We start from the raw sequence: 22,833 nt of genomic DNA, 5'->3' as shown, positions 1-22,833 counted from the left end.
GTGGGAGGGGGCTTGTAAGCCAATTAATGACTTTGGTTTTTACTTTTGGTGAGACAGGATGCCACTTGAAGATTCTGATAAGCAGGACATAATTTGATTTATATTTTAAAAGGATCATTCAGTCTCCTATGTGAAAAGAGGCATTTAGTAGAACAAGAACTGAAGGAAGGAGTACCATTTAGGAGAATGATTGAAATATTAAAACAAATGTTGATAATGGTTTAGAGTGGTAGAGATAGCTGTGGTTAGAAGTGCTGGATTAAAGATAAATTCTGAAGACAGAACCAATGAGATTTCTTGACAGGTTGAATATGAGGTACAAAAGAAAGAATGAAAACAAAGATTTTTGTTTTGAGCAATTAGTAGAATATGGAATTCCCAATAACGAGTGACAAAGACAACCTATGGAATCATATTTTCTGGAACCACTGCCACAGTTATTTATCTTAAATATATATTTTAAACATTCAAATATACTGATGTGTTGAAAGATACCATTTTCATTTGCCACTCAAAGAAAAAGCATTACCACTTCTTTGATGTTTGAACCTTAACTAGATGATGATAATTGGCAATAGGGATACTGATTGAATATATATTTTACTATTTAATAATGACAATCTTAAATTTTAATCTATTGATTTCATTCTTCTTAATTTTAACAATGCAGTTGTTTTACATACACTGGTTATATACACAATTCTTAGATATAAATATAGTTTCATTTAGGGACATTGTTTATAGCCATTTCAACCACAATTATGAAACTAGCAAAACAAAATAACAACTTTGAGATATAATCTACATGAGTATAAATCCAGTGGTTTTTAGTATATTCATGAAGTTAGGCGACCATCACCACTATTTAATTTTAGAACATTTTCACCCAAAAAGAAACCCCATACTCATTAGCACTCACTTCACATTCTCCCTCATTCCAGCCCCTGGAAACCAGTAAACTAGGTTCTGCCATGATGAATCTGCTTTTCCTGGATGTTTCATATAAATGGAATCATACAATATTTGGCTTTTTTGCAACCAGCTTCTTGAAATTAGTATGTTTTCAAGACTCATCTGTGTTGCAGAATGTATCAGTACTTCAGTATTTCGAGTGTCAGATACTATACTATCATATGGATATGCCACATGTGCACATCTTTTTTGGAGAAATGTCTATTCAAATCATTTGGCCATTTTTAAATTGGGTTATTTATCTTTTTATTGTTGAATTGCAAGGGTTATTTATACATTCTGAATACAAACCACTTATAAGATCCATGATTTGCAAATATTTTCTTCCCTTCTGTGGGTTACCTTCCTACTTTCTTTATGGTGTCCTTTTAAGGACAAAAGTTTCAGATTTTGATAATGTCTAATTTACTTCTTTTGTTGATTTTGCTTTCAATGACATATCTAAGGAACCATCAACTAATAGGAAGCCAAAAATATTTACTCCTCTGTTTTATTATTTTAGGTATAAAATCCAGGTCTATGATTCAGTTTTGGTCAATGTTAATGTATGGTATGAAGTAGGGGTCCAACTTTATTTTTTTGCATATAAATATGCAGTTGTCTCAGCACCAGATGTTGACTATTCCTTCCTCCATTAAACTGTCTTGGCACCCTTGCCAAAAACTAACTGACCATAAATTTAAGGGTTTATTTCCGGACTCTGAATTCTATTCCATTGATCTATATGTCTATTGTTATGCCAGTAGAAGCTAGCAAATTGTATGCTTAGGAACTAACTGCCCACCTATCCCTTTGCATTCACAGTTTTATACTGAAGCATTCCTATTAAATCTATCTTTCCTACTAAAATGTAAAATTTTGTAGGCTAAGGATAGCTACTTATTTTTGTCTTCTTATAGCCCATGATGTTGATAATGTACCTTAAATTACCATTTTTCAAGTAAAAAAAAAAAACCCAAATAGGACTGTCTAAAAAAACATGGGCCTAATGTACTCATACAGTGTTGTTAACTGCATATATAGTTGACCCTTAAACACTTGAACTACACAGGTCAGATTTTTTTAAAAAAAAAACATAGTATCATACTGTAAATGTATTTTCTCTTATGATTTCCTTAACAATACCATCTTTTCTCTCGCTTACTTTAAGAAAACAGTATATAATACATATAATATATAGTATATGATTTAATCAACTGTTTATCAGTAAGGTTTCTAGTCGACAGGCTATTAATTCAATTTGGGGAGGAGTCAGTGCAAGGCTTGGTGCCCCTAACCCTCATGTTGTTCAAGGGTCAGCTGTAATGAGAAAGTCAAAATAACAGTGGCTTAAACAGATATAATTGCTTCCCTTTCACATAAAAGAACTTAGGCAATCAGAGTTGATTTGGCAGCTACATGAAATTATTAGTAACACAGCTCTTAGCTTTAACATTCCCAGAGTATGGTCCCTTATCCTTAAGGTCCAGAAGAGTTACTAGATCTCCAGCCATTATATCTGCATGGCCATACTTCATTGCAAAGGGAAGTTAGGGAATATGATCTTTATTGAGAAGCAGCAACATATCCAGCTAAGAATCAAAATTCTTTTTCTAAGCAGGAGGGAAGGATGGATATTAGGATAAAATTAGCATTCTCTACAACAGAAATAACAGAATAAATTTTCAAAATCCCTGTGGGCCTGAAGAAGCAAGGTATTTAGGAAGCTCCAAGGTGATTTTACTGTCTTGTAGCTGCCCCTACAGGACTGGATTGAGACAAGCATGGGATGGATATGGAGCTTGTTCTTCCTTTACTTCAGCTCTGATGCCCTAGCCAATTGGGACCCTTATGTGGTTCTATCCTCATCAGTGGGGTGTGGCACTTAAATTTCTATTCCCTACGGAATAGTACCACACAATCTAAATCTAAGTCTTCCCTAAATGCTTAATCTATCCAACTTAGTGTTCCATTTTACAAGAACCTACTCTAGTGTAGAAAACAACCAATTAATTTCTTAAAATCAAAGAAATACTAGGGTTTTATTTACATTAATTCTTCTTAGTATATGAGCAAGTCAACAGAACTTTCAGTGATATTTTAGCCACACAAAGTAGTTCTAATACTTGGGATTTTCATCACCACATAGCCAACCACAGAGACTGTATGAGTAAGAGAGTATGTTATCCTGGATTACACAATTGTGAGGCAACCAAAACTCACCGTTTTCTGTATATTCTACACAGACAACATATTATCTTTTGCCTGACCTGTATATATACTTTCAATTCTTAAGAATACTTTTTATACTTTTATGTTGCCTCCTACCCTGTTCATGGGTAGTTCTAAATCAAACAACAGTAATTTCTCATTTGAAGAAGTAAAATTTTTACGCATTATTCTTCTTCCTGCTATATTCAAAACATTGTATTATCATTCTGGTACCTGAAGCAGCCAACCTATAGCCACTCTTTCTTTTAGGAACTGTACTTTTTTTTAAATTTTTATTTATTTATGATAGTCACAGAGAGAGACAGAGAGAGGCAGAGACATAGGCAGAGGGAGAAGCAGGCTCCATGCACCCGGAGCCCGATGTGGGATTCGATCCCGGGTCTCCAGGATTGCGCCCTGGGCCAAAGGCAGGCACCAAACCGCTGTGCCACCCAGGGATCCCTTAGGAACTGTACTTGTGTTTTCACTGAGCAAGTGTTCTCCTTGGAGAACTCTTTAAAAAAAAATTTATTCATGAGAGACAGAGAGACAGAGACAGAGAGAGAGAGAGGCAGAGACACAGGCAGAGGGAGAAGCAGGCTCCATGCAAGGAGCCTGATGTGGGACTTGATCCCGGGTCTCCAGGATCAGGCCCTGGGCTGAAGGCAGCGCTAAACCGCTGAGCCATCAGGGCTGCCCCTCCTTGGAGAACTCTTATTGTTGCCACCCCCAAGCTATAACCCAAACTCAGAATAACAAAACTGCAAGGATGTCCATTATACCCACAACATCTAGGGTACCTTCCAGATGGTCTCTGGATTGCTCCAAGGTTTTACTCCCTCACTTTAGGAAAGAAGGAATGCTAAGATAACTAATTGTTCTTGGTTTGCTTCATATTTTAAAATTAGCTAAATGGTTTTATAAGAACTACCCTATTTTGCAGACTCACAATGTGGGAAATTCATGAAAAGTGAGAAAGGGAGAGAGTAAGAGTGTGGGGTGGGAATGAAAAAAAATCTGTTTCTCCAGGTTGATTTTGCATAGGAAAAGTGCTATTAATGTGAATATTTTCAGTGACTGTGTGCCTTTAAGATGAGTAGAAGCTTTGTCATATTTGTACACAAAGACTGATACAGTAACTATCAACAGGCTTACTTACAAGATTTTATTCCTGGTTAAAATACCCTTATCTATTAATGATTATGGCTCACAATTTATGAATCAGATTAAAATATTCCAGAGACTTGCCAATGCCTGTAAAACCCATAATACAGGGCAGCCCCGGTGGCTTAGGGGTTTAGTGCCGCCTTCCACCTAGGGCGTGATCCTGGAGATCGGGGATCGAGTCCCACGTCAGGCTCCCTGCATGGAGCCTGCTTCTCCCTCTCTCATAAATAATTAAAAAGTCTTTAAAAAATACTTAAAAACCCATAATACATTCTTACTCCATGGAAAAATTTGCCGGAATCCTTAAGAATTAAGAAATAATTATAGCTATATACACATATAAAGATAGAAGGTCTATATGGGTTAGTCTATAAACAAGCTAAGCCTAAAAATACTACAAGAATCTAAGTATCACCAGGTGAGTAGTTCAGAATTATTTGCCCAATACTGTGGGACTAGCCTGATACTTATCAAAGATAATTAAGAATAGGTATTCATAAATTTATTTAAAAACATAAGATGCAAGTTTGATTCTAAATAAAATTAGCCACCTATATAATAATTTCTAGAAGCTCTATCAGTGTAAGAAGTCCAGTTTCCATGAGGTGGTGAAAGCTTTCTCTCTGTTCCTAGTAATAAAAGCTATAGATGCATCTTATTTGCAGAGGCTGGCTCCTCCTCCCATCACTATGGGTTGGTTGCATGGGTATGCCCTGACAGAGGGTGATTTACTTTATTTCCTCCTTCTCTCTCTTATTACGGTCTTCTATAATAATTTTTTTCTTGACTTGCAGATGTATGAAGTGTTCTTATTTGCTTTTGCTCTAACATCACATCTGTTTTATCTTAATCATTTGAAATGGAAATCCCTACTCAAAATATTAGACATGCTCTGGCTTCCTAAAAGCAGACATAAACAAAGCAAAACATAATTTCAACTTTTTTTGAGGAGGTAGAGTCATTACTGTGAATGTCAATCACTATACTCTGATATTACACAGGAGTTTCAGGACCTGCTGGGGTGCATGAGATGACTGGGTCATATACTAAGGTTCCGGAAGGCTGTACTTCTCTTTGGTCCTTATATTTACTTCACTTTTTAAATACTTTAGGTGTTTTCTATTTTTCTATCTGCCTTGTATGCCCAATCCTTTTAAACTGATCATTTATTCTGAACACAGCCCAATTCTCACAGTTCCTTCACAGCTCCCATGCTCTTGAAAGCAAGTAACATAGCTAGTTAGAACTGGGCCTAAAGAAAGCATAGACATAGTAGAAATAAAGGATATCCAGGCTAATACTCCACATTCCAGAGCCCATCTCAGACTGAATATCCACAACATGATTCTTTACTGAGGATAGAATTATTCTCAGTATAGTGCTCCAAGTATACACTGCTAATAATTCAGCACATGAGAGGAAACCCATTTACCATCTTCACTATAAGCTATGCTGCACAAAGGACTTAAAAAAAAAATTTCTGGTTTTTGGTTGTTTTAAAGAAATGAGTTTGTCTTTTAACTCAGATCGGGATAAATCAATCATGATGGTGAGTGGTAGCAGAATGTGACATTCCAAAATATGCTTCTTTGGCATTAAGATTATTTTGCAAAACTGCAGACCCAGAAGAGGCTCTGAAAATAGAAATAGAAGGTAGCCTTTTACAAAGGAAAACTATGTTTATAAGGAAATTACATTAGAAAGGAGCCTGTGGGGGGGGGGGGGGGGGACAAAAGGAGCCTGTGCCTGGAAGAAAGCTATTATCAGAGATAAGTTCTTCACCTGAGAGACTTAGCTTGCTGGCAAAACAACTTTTGCTTACCAAACATTTCCTCTTCTCACCTTCCTATGAATTACCTTCCCTCCTTTGAAACCACAGATCCCCAACCCTTTCCTTAGCTCAGGATGGGATATACACTTCAGTTGTTTAGCTGCCTTTTGAGTCTAATATATTTCTGGGGTTTCCAAAGGTATGCATGTAAGTAATTAAAATTGTCAATTTTTTCTTCTATTAATCTTTCTTTTTATAAGAAGGGTCTCTCTGCCAAGCACCTAGGAGGGTAGAGGGAAAATGCTCATTCCTTCTCTACAAGGGACAGAGATCCCCTTTAGATGGGACTGACATATTATGGAATAATAACCTTATCTCTAGTAACCTTATTATCTCTAGATAATAACCTTATCTCTAGAATGATTAAACATTATTTGGTTAATTAAATTAATTTCAATTTTAATTTGGGTAATGTTGGCATGGTAAAATTATCTGTTTCTTTCTCAACCCTCAGATTAGGCAGATTAGTAAACCTGGATATCAAGATATTATGCAAAGCAAATGTCATCATTTTAAAAAATCGACAATTTTAATTACTTACATGCATACCTATGCATTTTAAACAATATTAAGGGGGCAGCCCGGGTGGCTCAGCGGTTTAGCGCTGCCTTCAGCTCAGGGCCTGATCCTGGAGACCCGGGATTGAGTCCCACGTCGGGCTCCCTGCATGGAGCCTGCTTCTCCCTCTGCTTGTGTCTGCCTCTCTCTCTTTCTCTCTCTGCATCTCTCATGAAGAAATAAATTACAATTAAAAAAAAACATTATTAAGGAATATTAAATTTTTATGAACTTTCTAAATAAGCATTAAAAGCCTTAAAATGTTCATAGTCTTTGACCCAGTAATTCCACTTCTAGGATTTTATCCTAATAAGAGGACTAGAAGTTTACACAAATATCTATGTGCTTAAGATTTCAGTAAATTATAGCACTGTTCACATTGATGAACCATTAGAATTAATGTACACTCTAATAACAGAATACAGTCACACAAGAGAATTCTATGCAATTATTAAACATAATGTCTTAAAGAAATCCACGAGATATTTATAACACGTTAAAAGAAAAAATAAGCATGAAAAGCTGTATCACAGAAAAAAAAGACTGGATAGACTTATATATGTATAAGTATGTAGTATCAACAGTTACCTCTATCTGTAAGATAACTGTGGATTTTCATTCTTTTCTTTTTTAGCTTCTTTGTAGTTTTCAAATTTTCTATAATGAATATGTATTATTTTGTGATTAGATAATGTATTTTTAAACAAAAAATTAGGCTATAGTCTTTAAAAATTATTATTAGTGTTAAAAACAAGACAATAGGCTCAAAATGAAGTCACTTATGCTAAGCCCCATGTCACTAAACCAAGACTTAATTACAGCTTCAGTTCTCTCAGGAATGAAATCGCAAGTCAGTCAGTCAATTGGAAACTGCCTGATCATCAGCACTATATAACCCACTTGATAGCCCCATGTCATCCCCTAAAAGAAAGTAGCCTTGTAATAATGAACCCTGTGTATGTTGTGTGTGTTTGGCGTAACTTCCTAACTCTTGCTCCCTCTGGCTATAAAAGTCGTTCATTTAGTACAACTCCTCAGAGCTCTCTTCTATGTGCTAGAGGGATGCTGCCCAATTCAAATCAGTTTTTGCTCAAATGAATTCTTAAATTTCAAATTCGTCTCAGTTTATCTTTTAACATGAATGATGGAACAATGGACTGTCAACTTCATTGACAAAGCTACTGTAGAAAAGGAAAGAACAAATAATTAAATGAACTTAGAAACAAAGTTAGACAGGAAAAGTAATTGGATGAAGATAAATGTATATAACTTTTATTTTTACAAGGTTTTAATGAAAGCACTTATCTGCCAAGATAAGTTTAAAACTTTCATTAAGGTTTTAATGAAAGCACTTATCTTGGCAGAGAAGAAAGCTATTTATCTGTAAGTTGCAAGCTTAATTTGTGATGTACAGAGAAAAGTTTTTAGTAAAATACACATAACCAGAAAATGTTTCTTTACCTATTTTGCCATAAGAGGAGATATATAGATGTGAAAGCACTTTATAAAACTTGAAATGCCTTGCAAATAAATCTATTGCCATTATTGTCAGATTATCCCATTCTACTTCTGGTAACAGCTATGTAACTTGACGTCTTATATTTACACAAAAAGTAAAGTTCCAAGAGTTTTGAAGATACTCTCATTCTCATTATATTTAGGCAGTGAATATGTCTCCTGGTTGCCAAATGCAGACAACGGCCTAGTGTGATAACCCCATGTCAGCCTTAGAATGCTGTACTCTTGAAAATACAATGCAACTTAAATCCACAATAGATGAAATCTTTTTCTTACTTCAGATATAGGAGAAGTGTTAGGAAACATCTAGTGCTCTACTGCTTTTAAAAGACCCCCCAAAAGAGATGAAAAAACATAAGTAAAAACCTAGCTTCTGTAGCTGCGTGAATTTAGCTGCTCTAACTTCTTAGAAATCCTAAAACTGCCCAGACAAGGTATTGGGTTAGGCCAAATGGATGATGCCTCACCTAACTCATCAGCTATCACTGATAAAGTGAAGTGAGATGGAATAGTAGGCACAATATAATTCAGCTTTTTCTCTGTGGCCTAATGCACCTAGAATTTGGCATCACTCTTTTACCCCGGAAATACACAAGATCATTAGGGGCCAGGAAGTCTTGGGGTTTTACTCTAACTTCACCACTAACTTAAGAATGTGATATCAGGCTAGTCACTTAACCTGCACAAACGTCAAATTTCTTATCAGTAAAATGTGACTCAATGAGATAATGAATTTGAAAATACTTTGTAAAACTAAACGTACCAAGGAAATAGTTCTTCCATCCCAAAAGATCATCATTAAAATTTACCATATGGAAGAAAAGCACACATGAATGAGACTTGACTATGACCCACAGATAGATTTACAGTATTATCACATCATGGAGGACCACAGGTCTGATAAAGACAAAGACTGGGCACCAACCTATGCCTGAGAAAATTCAGGTCTCATGGGAAACACAGAGCTCCTAGCTGAATACTCTGTGGGTGGTATGGAGATTATTCACCAATCTGTCCTAATTTCAAAGGAAGATAACTATCTTGAAAAGAGGCCTGTAGAGGGACTAACAAGAGATGCATTTATATGGGCATCAAGCGCCAGTCTAAATTAAAGTTTTATAAAGCAACGAGAAAGGGTCAGAAAGAAAACATTCTTGCAGGAGGTGGAGTCCTTGAAAGTCAGTTTTGACGGATAAACAGTGCATGCATCTGACTGACCAATCTCTTTGGTAGGCAGCTTCATAGACTAGGGCTTTCCTTTTTAAAGAACTTGGGCTACTCCTGAATCTAAGAGGCTGAGTCACAAACAATGCTTAGCAATGAAAATAGCTTCTTACTGAATTGTAGAATTTTATTTTCAAAGGGGAAGTAGGGGGTGTGACACATGCAGTAGCCTGCAGTCTGCCACTGTCTTTACCACCACTGTAGCCAGAAAAGCCAGCTGATGTGTCAGACATGTTAAAAAGTGAAAGTATGCTACACGTATGGTAGCTTTATCCCCAAGCATATCAAGAAAGAAATTATAAGGCCAGCTTCCATAATGGTGCCTGTTATGCAATAATCGGGATAAGCCAGGTGCTTGGGAACTCACTTTTCTACAGGGTCCCATAAATGTAGCCATATATTGATCCATTCTCTAATGGAAATAGCTGGAGAAATAGAAATATCATGACTATGAGAACATCAAAGGCCTCTTTGGAAAAGCCCCCACACAGAAAAAATGTGTGGGCCTGAATTCTTCCATTCTGGAAGGGTAAAGGCCTGAGCTGATGATGCTGGGATGAAACACTGAAGTCATTAAAGAAGAAAAACAAGTATAATAAAGTTGACCCACAGATCATTAAATAGCCTTTTCCCTTAGAACTAATGCTAATTTCATAGTTTTGATTTGAAAGATGTGGAGAGACATTTGGCATTTTTTAGTAATAAAAAGAAAAGGTCATGATCATTTGTTCCTAACTTATCGCTAATCTTTTCTAAAAAATCATTGATTCCTAATCTGTCTTTTCCTTCATTTTTTTTCCACCTGAGGAACTATTTAATGCTTATTTTTAAATTTTACAAAGATGTTTTATATTCTTCAGTTATCTAATGCATAATAGTACTAAACCATTTTTTTTGTAGTACAAATGCTTCTTAGAATGGTTAACCATTCCTGCCTACTACACGCTTCCTAAACCTAAATTTACATATCTACAGTTTAATGAAGTTGTCAAAATCCAGTTTGAAGTTATATTCCTTCCTCAAAATTCTTTATATCCACTTCTCTTGAAACAACAATTTTTATGTTTTACCTAGGATTATGCTCGTCTATGTACAAGTCTTCTGTATTTCACATCAGGTTCATTAAGAAAGAATACAAAAGGTAAAAGTGGCCTTTGTAGTCAGAATATTCTGGTTTCAAATCCTTCTTCTGCCACTTATTGGCAGCAAGGGCTTCATGACCTACAACAAATTAGTTAATGTATCTGAGACTCAGTTTTCTAATCTGCAAAATGGGAATCATTACTTCACAAACTAGGCTGTGTTTGTTTTTCTCCCTTCCTATTATACCTGAGGTGCTAGATAAATGTGTTTCTAAAGACTAGACACAAAATGAGTAAGGTAGTAAAATTGGAGGAGTTATAAGCAATCTCTTTGAGGAAGGGTTACAAGTTTGAGTTTAGGTATATACTTGTGCCCATCATTATACCAAAGCAGCTAGTGCATTATACTGAGGAAACATTAACACACGCCCTAAGTGTCCCACACAGTGTACTGACTTTAAAAATATCAATATGATCTTATTTCAGCACTATTATTTTATACAGTATCCTAGATGCTGTAGTGGATAAACCTAAGTCTATTAAAGAGATGAAACATAACAAGTAGAAATTTGTGGATTGGCTTACATACAGCACATAAAAAGTCTATTATAAAACTAGCATCAGCACCCTTGGGTGCAAAGCATTTTCTATTTGTCATGAGTTGTTTATAGTACTTTACTCATTGTTTCATAAAAGGTGCTCCAAAATTGTAATGGATACCCCTTATTAGTAACTTCTGTCAATTTAATTCTGGCCTCTGTATATCATCTTGGAATAAATGAGCCCAAATATCCCTTCTCTGAGTACTGCTTTTACTCCACAAGGCACATATACACACAAACACTCCCCACCCCATGACCCACCTCAGCTTCCTGGGCTGTTTATTACCATAACTTTCTCAGCTCCAGCCACATTACTTAGGTCAGTATTGGCACACCTCAAGCTAGCCAGATCATTCTCCTAAAGAATGTACAAATAGTGTCTAGAAATTTGTTAGTAAGCTTCCTACAAACAAACTTGGTGATCCCTTTATTCTCCCTGAGACCAAGAGGAAGAAAAAGCATCCTTGGTACTGGTGACATTCCAACTCAACTTATATCCCCTTGATGCCCAGCAAAAATAATAAAGCAGCAAAAATATATTTGTCCAAACCCTCTTCCCCAAAACTAACATTAGTAGTACCCCCTTGCATGCAAACCCTTTTCTGGGTATATATTTGTTAAACATCATATCCATTTTTAAAAATGTATAATAGATACTAAGAGATTAAAACAGATACAAAAAACATTAAAACTAAAATAGCACAAAACTGTACCTCAAGCTCAATGAGTATTTTATGTATTCTAATCTCAGTTTCTCTAGCTGATTGTGTAAGTAGTAATCTATCATGTATGCATTAGCGCAGTCATTGTGTAGATCAAAAGGTAAAACCATCCTAAACAGGAAACCAATATTCTTCCTGTTTAATCAACAAATCTAAAAATTTATTCTTTTCAACTATTTACTCTTGTCCACCACACCATAGTGCTCCACATGTTCATCACTGTTTTATGACAAAGAGAAAATTTTCATGAGCCACTTTTGTATCCCCACCCCCTTAAAGAAAGAGGGAGGAAAAATTGTTTCATACAGAAGGCGTTAGTTGTATGAATTACAACTGCCACCTAAGTGTGGGCTCCTGTAACCAACAGGGATTTTACCTACATCCATTCAGTCAGTTTATGGGGGTTTAAAGAAATTCCAAAGAGTCATCAGAAGAGGAAAAATAAAGGTAATGCTTTTTGCCACACAGGTAGAATCTTTGAAAATATGTGTAATATGTAAAACATTTTGACACCCCCATAAATATTTTTCCAGAATTAACAGTATAAATTGCTTCTCTTGTTCAAGAGCTTCCTATCAGCCTCTGTAATCACTACTCACAGTAACCTCAACTCCTGCCACAATGTACAAAATGCAACTCTTGTCTTGCATCGCACTGATGCTTGTACTCGTCGCAAACAGTGCACCTATTACTTCAAGCTCAACGAAGGAAACAGAGCAACAGATGGAGCAATTACTGCTGGATTTACAGTTGCTTTTGAATGGAGTTAATGTGAGTATATTCTATCTCTTACTAAAATTACACTTTTTTTGAACTGGAGTTCATTTTTTAATGAAAATATATTATGCTTTCTCAGAATTATGAGAACCCCCAACTCTCCAGGATGCTCACATTTAAGTTTTACACACCCAAGAAGGTAAGTACAACTTTTTATGTTCAATTTATGTCTTAATAAGATTCAAATATGAAAAGTTGTAGGTGATTAGGTTTATAGCCCCTCATCTGAGAAGAAGAATCAGTAAAATCAATATTAAAAAAAAACAATTTGGTAATGAAGCTTCTGTAAAATAGCTTTGCCTATATATTTTTTTAATGTATTTGTGTGTGTTTTGGGAGGGGAAGAGACAAGAATAACATTCCCAGTTTATTGATGGGACAGTTTTAAAAGATTATGTTGACTGATTATTTAAAAATGTAAAACTTGAGAGATATTTGAGTATATCATTTTACCATGCAAATTATAAAAATTGATTTCAGAGAAGCCAATTTTTAAAAATCCTTTATTGTTTTAGGAAAAATTCCTAATGGTCTATCTTTGAGAGGTAGCCTAATTGTGACCAATAGCATAGTCTCTAGGGCCAGATTACCTGAACTGAAATCCCAGTTATGTCATGTCTTAGCTTTTGTGACCCTGGGCAAGTTATCTACTCTCACTTTCTTATCTACTTAAGTGAATGATGATTTTATGTACTTCATATAGCTTTGTGAGGATTAATGGGTAAATGTAATTCTGAGTAGAATAGTGTCTGACATAGGTAAATATATTATATTCTGTATGCTATTATAATATAAATATTATATTATGTACTTCATATAGCTTTGTGAGGATTAATGGGTAAATGTATTCTGAGTAGAATAGTGTCTGACATAGGTAAATATATTATAAGCGTTAGTTATTGGTAGTAGTAAAAACAGAATTCTCCCTGGGAGTATTATAAAGTAAAATTCTGGACTTACGCATCTTTTATGCCAATAGATCTAGAGGCCTATGATGCTATATGACTTGTTTTCCAAGATTTGTTCATTTGGGGATTCAGATAGATAAACACAGATTATCCAAGCTCCTACACCTATACTAAGAGTATAAAATTTCCTAGTAGTTGTGCCAGTAAACAGAGAATAAACATAACTTGGTTCTAGAAAGTTTGTCACAGGGTAAATCCAAGCTCAGAAAAAAAAAGGGATTTAAAGGTTATGGATGCAATTTCATTCATCTCATATTCATTGAAGGAAATTATGCTTCCAACTACTCTTTTGAAAATAACTTAAGAGATGTCTCTTCAACTTAATCAGAGCTACATAACTCTTTAACTCCAGCAATATTAACACACTAGACTGCTTCCCGAGGGAAACAGCTCCAATTTGCTATGCCAGAAACTTAAGCCCTGAACTTTTCAACTTGCAAGTTGAAAGTGCAGTGGATGGAAAGGTCATAAAATGCATGTGGTGTAGTCCTCTCTCTCCCTTTAAAGATTTTTAGAAAGATGAGATTATGTGCATAATTTGGAGGGTGGCAAAATTCTTTGAAATCTAAGTTTCTAAATGACAACTCAAAATCTATTTGAAACCCAAAGTAAGGTGATAAACTCCATTCATTTGCTCATTTTACCACCATTCTATGTTTGCAAAAAAATTTTAGAAAGTTATAAAAACACTTAATTCAAAGGATGCTATGTTAGAGCTACAAAGAGAACTAAAATGTAATGTTGGCTCCACCTAATCATATATGACCTTGGGAAAACACTTAAATTCTGAGATTTAGTTTCCTTATTTGTAAAATGGAGACAACACTGCATTGCTATCTCAAAGGGTGCCTGTGAGACTTAAATGGTCTTATTTAGAAGAAGACACTTTAAAACTATAATGTACAAGTATGAAATACTACCATTAAGATAGGCCACATGGATGGATGAGTGTACAGATCTAAATCAGGTAGGCCACCCAAAAGTCCTTCAAATATTCTAACCTTTTATTTGGTTGTGATACAGAATTTTAAAAAATGCATTTGAATACACTTATTATAGAAGAGTAAAAAATTAGGACAGTTATAGGACTTGCTATATTGAAAGTCTTTACTATACAGTTACAATTGCCTAATCTATAAAATGCTGGGACTATGGCAGTATCCAAGCATTCCTCTATCCTTAACATCCTATGATTCTTAACTATTATGAAATATTAGAATCATACAATGTGATCCTATACTTCCATGCTGTGGCTGCTCTAGTTCTAATTTCTACAGACTAGAATAGAATTCTGCCTATGTCTGTGATTTGCATTTGGGTACAGAGATGTTTGCCTTTGGCAAAGCCAAATTAAGCTGAAATTAATGACTCATTATTTAATATTCACTTATTTATTCACTTATAAAGATTTTGAGAGAGTACATGAGCATGTGAGGATCATAAATGGGGGAGGGGCATGGGGGGGGGGAAGCAGACTCCTCACTGAGCATGGAGCTGTATGCAGGGCTCTATCCCAGGCCCCTGGGATGATGACCTGAGTCGAAGCCAGAGCTTAACTACTGAGCCACCCAGGCACCCCTCATTATTACAAATTTAATGCTAACATGGGTAGGTGAACTCTAGTTTTTCCAGTCTTATAAACTATACTGGTCCATCTACACTGTAATGCTGAGAAGAGGGAGAATAAAAAACTAACCTTAATAAAATAAATTTGAGATTAATTTGATTACCTTTAGGGAAAACTGACCTGGTAATTATTTTTATTACTATTCAAGGCCACAGAATTTACACACCTTCAATGTCTAGCAGAAGAACTCAAAAACCTGGAGGAAGTGCTAGGTTTACCTCAAAGCAAAAACGTTCACTTGACAGACACCAAGGAATTAATCAGCAATATGAATGTAACACTTCTGAAACTAAAGGTAAGGCATTACTCTATTTGTTCTCCTGAAAATAAAATAAATGGAAGGGCATTTTAAAGTGGTATAACATTTTTATAATTTGGCAAAGTTCTCATGCATTTTAAAACCAATGTGAACATGAACCATTTTTATGCTAGATGATATACTATGGAGCTGGGAAGTATAATCTATTTCTTCCATCCACCCAGGGATAAGTCTGTAACCTAACATTCTGTTACCTCTCTCTCATATTAAAACTGGGAGTGGGAGAAGACAACTGAATTTCACAAAAAGCAGGCAGGTTTTGTTGCATATTTTCTTTCAGATCATTTTCCAGAATAGCCAATATGGATTATCTGAAAGGCTTTTCTTTTTTTAAATTTATTTATTCATGAGAGACACAAAGAGAGAGGCAGAGACATAGGCAGAAGGAGAAGCAGGCTCCCTGTGTGAGCCTGATGCAGGACTCGATCTCATGATCCCAGAACCATGACCTGAGCCAAAGGCAGATGCTCAACCATTGAGGCACCCAGGCATCCCTACCTGAAGGGCTTTTAAAATGGAGTTTTTGGGATTCCTGGGTGGCTCAGCGGTTCAGTGTCTGCCATAGGCCCAGGGCATGCATGGCCCTGGAGTTCCTGGATGGAGTCCCACATCAGGTTCCCTGCATAGGGCCTGCTTTTCCCTCTGCCTATGTATCTCTCTCATGAATAAATAAATACGATCTTTAAAAATATATATATGTATGTGTGTGTGTGTGTGTGTGTGTGTGTGTGTGTATATATATATATATATATGGGGTTTTCCTATTACTTAGTGGAATGATTAAGAGATTTATCTAAAAAAAAGGAAATTACTAAAATGGCCAATGGGCTAGATAATTAACTCCTTATTTGGAGGTAATACTTTCAAGAACTTAAGTATTTTTAAATGCACAGGAAATATTAGATATACAAGGGACTCAGGCAATATGAAGAAATTCATGGCTCTGTTTTCTCATCCCATCTACCAAAGCACAAACTTCATGAGTTAACAGCCATCCTACATAGCATAAGTAGAACAAAGTTTCTAAAATTATCCCAGTTGTTTCCAAATAAGTCATTGTATTAGTACACTGTTTCTTTCCATGTAATTAAAAAAATACATTGAAATCAATGGCCTCTAGATACTGATAGACAATATATATGTTAGAAGGTTTGCTCCAGAATTTCTGACCATCAGAAAACTCATTCTAAATTCTTGATGCAAAATTAAAAATATGTGAAAGTCAGAAATGTGTTTCAAAAGCCAGCTATTTAAAAAAATTTAAACCTTCCCAAAAGGTCATAATATTTAAATGATTATATGTAAGTATTCCCTTTAAACTGTACCAGTTTAAAGGGAATACTTATCTTACTTGGTTTATATTTCCAGAATAGGAAGTACCTCAAATTTGAAAAAGCCTTTTCTTTTTTCTTGTTATAGTTCAAAATATTTTGTCAGCTAGAGGCTGAGTTGAAATAGCTTCTATCAGCAGAGGAGGTTAATTCCTAACAAGTCAGTCCACAAACAAAATTTCTATTGTTTAGAGTTTTAAAAGTTGGGAAACTTGCATGCATTGATGCTAACTAAGGTGGAGTTAAGTCAGTATGAATATTTCTAAAAATGTTCTTCACACAAATTTCTTCCAAACAAAAGGTTGTCCTGACTCTGGGCTGGTTCTATCTTGCTTTGGGGAATTATGAGGAGATTCACTAAAGTTAATATATAGAAACTTAAGTATAATGAGTCTATGACTGCATACATGTAACCCATACATAGAGACATGCCCAGAGAAAGAAAGGTTTAACAACTTTATTTTGCATGTAACATTTAATGAAATATTTTTCTAGAACTGTTTTTATTGAAAATGTTTACCTGTATACAATTCAGGAAAAAGAATTCTTGTGTTCACTGAGATTGAAAGAATTGACAAATGAGGAAAATCTTGGTTTATATGCTATCATCGCTTGTATCAACATATAACTTTTTGGCATGTATTTTGATCATTTCAATAAATTGTGAATGATTAATATATTAAACATATTAAAAAATAAAGGCCATAAGCTATAAGTTATTTGAGAATAACTATATATCAAAAACTACTTTGAACTAAAAAAATTAAAATTTTTCTTTTATAGGGATCTGAAACAAGTTACAACTGTGAATATGATGACGAGACAGCAACCATTACAGAATTTCTGAACAAATGGATTACCTTTTGTCAGAGCATCTTCTCAACACTGACTTGATAATTAAGTGCCTATTTAAAATGTATCAGGCTATTTATTTAAATATTTAAAATTTATATTTATTTTTTGATGTACGTTTTGCTACCTTTTGTAATTATTATTCTTATACTTCATATGATAAATATGGATCTTTTAAGATTCTTTTTGTAAGCCCTAGGGGCTCTAAAAACTCACTTATTTATCCCAAAATATTTATTTTTTATATTGAACTATTAAATATGATGTCTATGTAGATCAGTTAATAAAATTATTTAATAAAGTTGATGAATAAAAAGCCAAGCCATTTATTATCCTGGAAATAGTACAGAGTAAAACATTTCTGAATTACTCATGTGAACACATAAGATAGTTAAGATGCTTACAAAAGTCACTCTTTCCCTGGAGAGGTATGTGGAATAGGGAAATGGGCTTCTCAAAGTTCTTGCTTTCTCCTTTCCCAAGCTGACTGGATCCTTAGTTCTAGTCTAAGAAAGCCTCATCAAATTATACTACTTTCCTTCTTCAGGCTATGCCTTTAACAAGATTCCAATAATATTATAGAAACTCTTCATTTAATTGACGTGCCTCTCTATCCATTTTCCATCATCTTATAACTTGCTGTCAGGAGGCTGACCTCTATAACATATATTAAAGGCCTCCCCTGTCTTCTGGCTTACCAATGGGTCCCACTACTGGGGAGCTCTGGTAGGACAGAAGAGATCCCCTGACTCTCCATGTGAAGCCTCTGGATGGCTGTGCCTCCCAAAGAATCCAGTTTCTCTCAAGACTTTTTCCTTCTGGGTTCTGCTAACTTCCCTTCTACTCCTCCTTTCAGCCCTAGGTATAGTAACACTTCTACCATTACCGCTCTAGTGTATTGCATTTCCCCTTGCTTTAACCCTATACTATGACCACAGTCTGGTAAATGGTCTATTAGATCTTCCTTGACTTATTTTGAGTATGCCATCTCTTTTCTGGCTCAAACACAGTAATCATACCAGAAATAGCCCCAAGAAATAGACCATCAAGATCAGATCTGGGACTGGGTTCATTAGGAACATAATGATCTATGGGATGTACTAGCATCCTGATTACTCTAATTAGCATCAATGGTAGCACAAGGTGAAATGCAGATTGAGAGCATGATGTGAGATCAAATGGTCATGACATTTAATTGCTACAATAAGAACAGTTATAAAAATTATGATTATCACTTAAATTCTTCTGATGGTCTCAGATAAGAGAGATGTTAAAAATGTTATGGATATACAATTAAATACTTGCAGGCAGTTTTGAAGGAGTCCTTCTTCTGCTATAGACAGCACATACGACATAGGACAAAGCCAAGAGCATGATGTAAGGTCTGTAAAGGTATAGTGCCAATTAAAAATTTAAGCCTTCCAGGTTTCTTACAGTAAGAATGGGGAAGAAATGAAACCATGAGATATGAGATGTATTTTGTCAGACACAGAGGCTGAGAATTTTAAATATCCTACTGACAGAGGCAAACCCTTTTCTTTTAATAGTATCCTTTTTGAGGAAAAAAATCACTCCTCTGCTTAAAAACCTTCCAGTGACTCACAAATTAAGGGAAATTTTCCTCAGCACTCACCTCTACCACCTTTCAATGCCTCTAGGCCTAAAATGAAAGTTAAGATCTCAACACTTCTGAGGCAGTAAGAAAAAGGTGTTTTAGACCAACAGAGGTGAAAATTAAGTCATGTGTAGGCTGATTTAATTTAGATGTGTAACTCCCTGGGATTCAGAATTTAATGAGAACTTGCAACGGCATTAACAGTTAGTTGAATAAATTCTTGGACTCCACAGTGGCCTTTTTAAATGGTATTTAAATGCTAGAATTTCCCTATAGAACAAAGAGTCCAAAGGACCATGGAAATGGAAATACTGGAATGGATCTATTATGTGCAGTCTTCTCATCTTGCCTAGGAAGGCACTGGTAAGGGGAGACACTGGCATCCATGACAGTTGCGTGGTAATTTTTCTTCATTAAATCAGAAATGACAGATGGTGCTGCAGTGGGATTGGTTTCCCTGATCTGCCCAAGAATAATGGAACCCTGGAGTGATAAAGACCAGGTAAACAGCATTTAGCCCTCAGAGACAAGGTGGAAGCAATCACTACAATAAACTATAGGGCGGAGTGCTAATGATGACTAATGATCACAAAATTTAAAAGACTAAATCTGCTGGGCAGAGATAAATAAAAATTACTGTAATTCGTGATCTGTTTCCAGCTCTCAAAATTGAGCCATTTCCTAGACCTGGTCTCCAAGGAGGCTCGATCCCTCTAAGGAAGGGCCCAATAATATGACCACTGATAAATACTATCAATTTTTCTCCCAAGCCATTTTGGAAGAGCTTTTTGACAAGGAGATCGTTTACTGAGAAATGGAAAATGTCTGGATATTCTTGAAGTTATTTGTTAATGGCTCTAAGTGTACCTTGTTATTCTGAAACTCCATGTGAGCCTCCAGCCTGGGACTTATGGGGATCACATCAGAGATGGAACATTTGCCTGAGTCCATCTTAAGAGGGTCCAAAGGGATCACAGACCCTACCTGTGACATACCTCTATAGTGGCCAAGGAAGCACACTGTTTAGGACTTCAAGACACCATAGAGGACTTGCAATCTCTAGCTGTTGTCATTTGCATTTATATGAATAAGCAACAATACCTTAAATGTCTAGTCCCAAGGATATAATCAGTTCTGTTCTGTTGTAATTAGTCTGGAGAGTACTTAACCTTCTTATCTCACAGAATGTCATGCTGGGCCATTACATTAGTGATATTATGTTAACTGATTTGATGAGAAATAACAGAGGTAGTGCCTGAGCAAGGTAATTGTTTAGCAGAAGGAGAGAGTTAAGTCCTACAAAAGTTCAGGGATGTATCAGGAGATTGAGGTTTCTAAAGTTCAGGCATTTCATGCATACTAAGAGATTCTTCTAGAGTGGAGGACTACATAATGTGTTTGAACAGCCCACTACAAAGAGTTACAAAGTTTGGTGGGCTTTGTTACTCTGAGCCATCTGGTCAGGGGAAGTAACCCAGTAGGCTGTCAGTTTTCAATGTGGCCCATAGTAAGAAAGGGCTCCTTAACAGGTCCAGGCCTCAATATATATTCCCCAACCACATGGGCTTTATGACCCAGGAGACCCAGGACTGTTTAAGATATTATGACAGAAATGCTGTGCATTGGCTGCTTCTTGGCCTTTTGGCTAAAATCAAATGTATAATGAAAATGCTATTAGAAGTCTCCAGAAAGTCCCTAGTTTTCATAAAAAAGAAAAGCCCTATTGTGCACATAACACTTGATTTACAAACATTACCTGGCTTGTGACAGAACCCTGGTAGAAAAAAATGCCTGACCACAGGACACCAAATGATTATGCCGCTTGAACTTCCATCATGAGCTAGTCATTAACTGATGTACTGAAACATAATTTGGGTAGACAAACAATTTCATCATAAAATGAAACTGAGTAGGTTTGAACAGGTACGGGAGGGATACCTAAATTGCATAAGCAGTCAATTTAGAATCTCATGGTACTTAATTTAACCCTTCGTCCTCAGTACATTCTTTTGGCTTCTTGGGGACTTTCCTATCACACATTAAGAGAGAGGAATAGGAACCTAGTTTAAAAATGGATTTGCATCAGATGCTGTTATCAGCCAGAAAATGGATGATCCCACATCTATAACCCTATTCAAAATTGTGCATTTGTCTATTTCATGCGAAAGGATAATGAACGTAGGTATGGATCTAGAACAGAGTGACTTACGGGAAGTGACAAGTTCACTAGATGACCACAGATTTGAAAAAAAAAATGGAAAAATGATGATTAAGAGATGTGGGTAAGTGGTATGTGAATGGACCTCTTGAATGAGCAGAGAATATAAAAATATTAATGTCCCACTATAAAGAAGACTCTCATTGTTCAAGTGGACAAGGTGACCCTTCTTGTGAGTGCCAGCCAGCTTCTTTCCCTGGCTAATACAGTGCTTATTCAATAGACCTATGTACAAAGTGGCTAAGGCAACAAGGATGGAGATTATGTATGAGCCCAACAACATGGTCATTAACTCACAAACACTGATCTGGTTACCACCACTGTTGAGTGTCCAACCTCCCAAAAGCATAAGTCAATGCATGCTGAGCTTTCAATATGGCACCATCCCCCAAAGGAACCAGCTGGCTGGATATCTGATGGTAGATTGATGGATCCCTATCACTTGAGGGTGAACAGTTTTGTCCTTAAAAGGATAGATCTGTGTTCTAATTCAGATTTTCTTTCTGTGCCTCATGTTCTGCAGCACCATCATTTATGGAATGCTTATCTATTACAACACTGCTTTCAAACAAAGAATATAGTTTATGACAAAAGAAGTATGGCAATGGCATCATGCTTATGGATTTTACTGATCTCACTATGTATTCCATCATTCAGAAACAGTTGGCTTGATAAGGGAGTGAAATGACCTATACTGAAGGTTCAGCTACCATCCATATCTGTTGAAAACAATATCATGAAGATAAGTTATCATCCTAGAGGATGCACTATTTGTTTTAAACCAGCAACAAATATATGATACAGTCTCCCCTTGATGGATTGCACAAGTCTGGCAATCAAGCAGCAGAAGTAAAAGTGGTCCCTCTCATTATCATACTTAATGACTTGAAAAATGTATACCTCCAGTCAATAAAACCTTAGCTTTGTCATTTTAAGGACCTAGTGCTCAAGGAGGTGAGTTTTTACCAGGAATCTTGACTTCTACCAGAAAACTGATTAAATGGAAGCTAAGACTATGTACTGACCATGTAAGGACTTTCCATGCAGCTGAATTAATAGGTACATAAAGGACTGCTGTACTGGCCAGACTGATTTTGATGACAAGGGGAAATGGAAGTTCCTGCTACCAAACAGAAGCAACAGCTACACAATGGGTAGCACTGTATTTGGAACCCAGGAAATCCAGGAGGGCATTTTTCAGCACTCTTTACAAAAGTACTGGTCAATGAAAAACTGTACCAATCCCCAAAATGCAGGAAC

The 22,833-nt window shown here is 35.9% G+C and overlaps 1 protein-coding gene across 1 annotated transcript; it reads left to right on the top strand.

Moving 5' to 3' along the window:
• The first annotated feature begins 12,487 nt into the window (after positions 1 to 12,487).
• On the top strand, positions 12,488 to 17,943 carry IL2 (interleukin 2). The gene is made up of 4 exons (XM_041757987.1): positions 12,488 to 12,637; positions 12,723 to 12,782; positions 15,387 to 15,533; positions 17,672 to 17,943. The coding sequence occupies exons 1-4, from the start codon at positions 12,488 to 12,490 to the stop codon at positions 17,780 to 17,782; spliced, it is 468 nt and encodes a 155-aa protein (XP_041613921.1). The 3' UTR covers positions 17,783 to 17,943.
• Positions 17,944 to 22,833: the final 4,890 nt, after the last annotated feature.

The sequence above is a fragment of the Vulpes lagopus genome, chromosome 6 (assembly GCF_018345385.1).
Source record: "Vulpes lagopus strain Blue_001 chromosome 6, ASM1834538v1, whole genome shotgun sequence".
Taxonomy (NCBI): domain Eukaryota; kingdom Metazoa; phylum Chordata; class Mammalia; order Carnivora; family Canidae; genus Vulpes; species Vulpes lagopus.
This window is presented reverse-complemented; position numbering and strand designations above follow the sequence as displayed.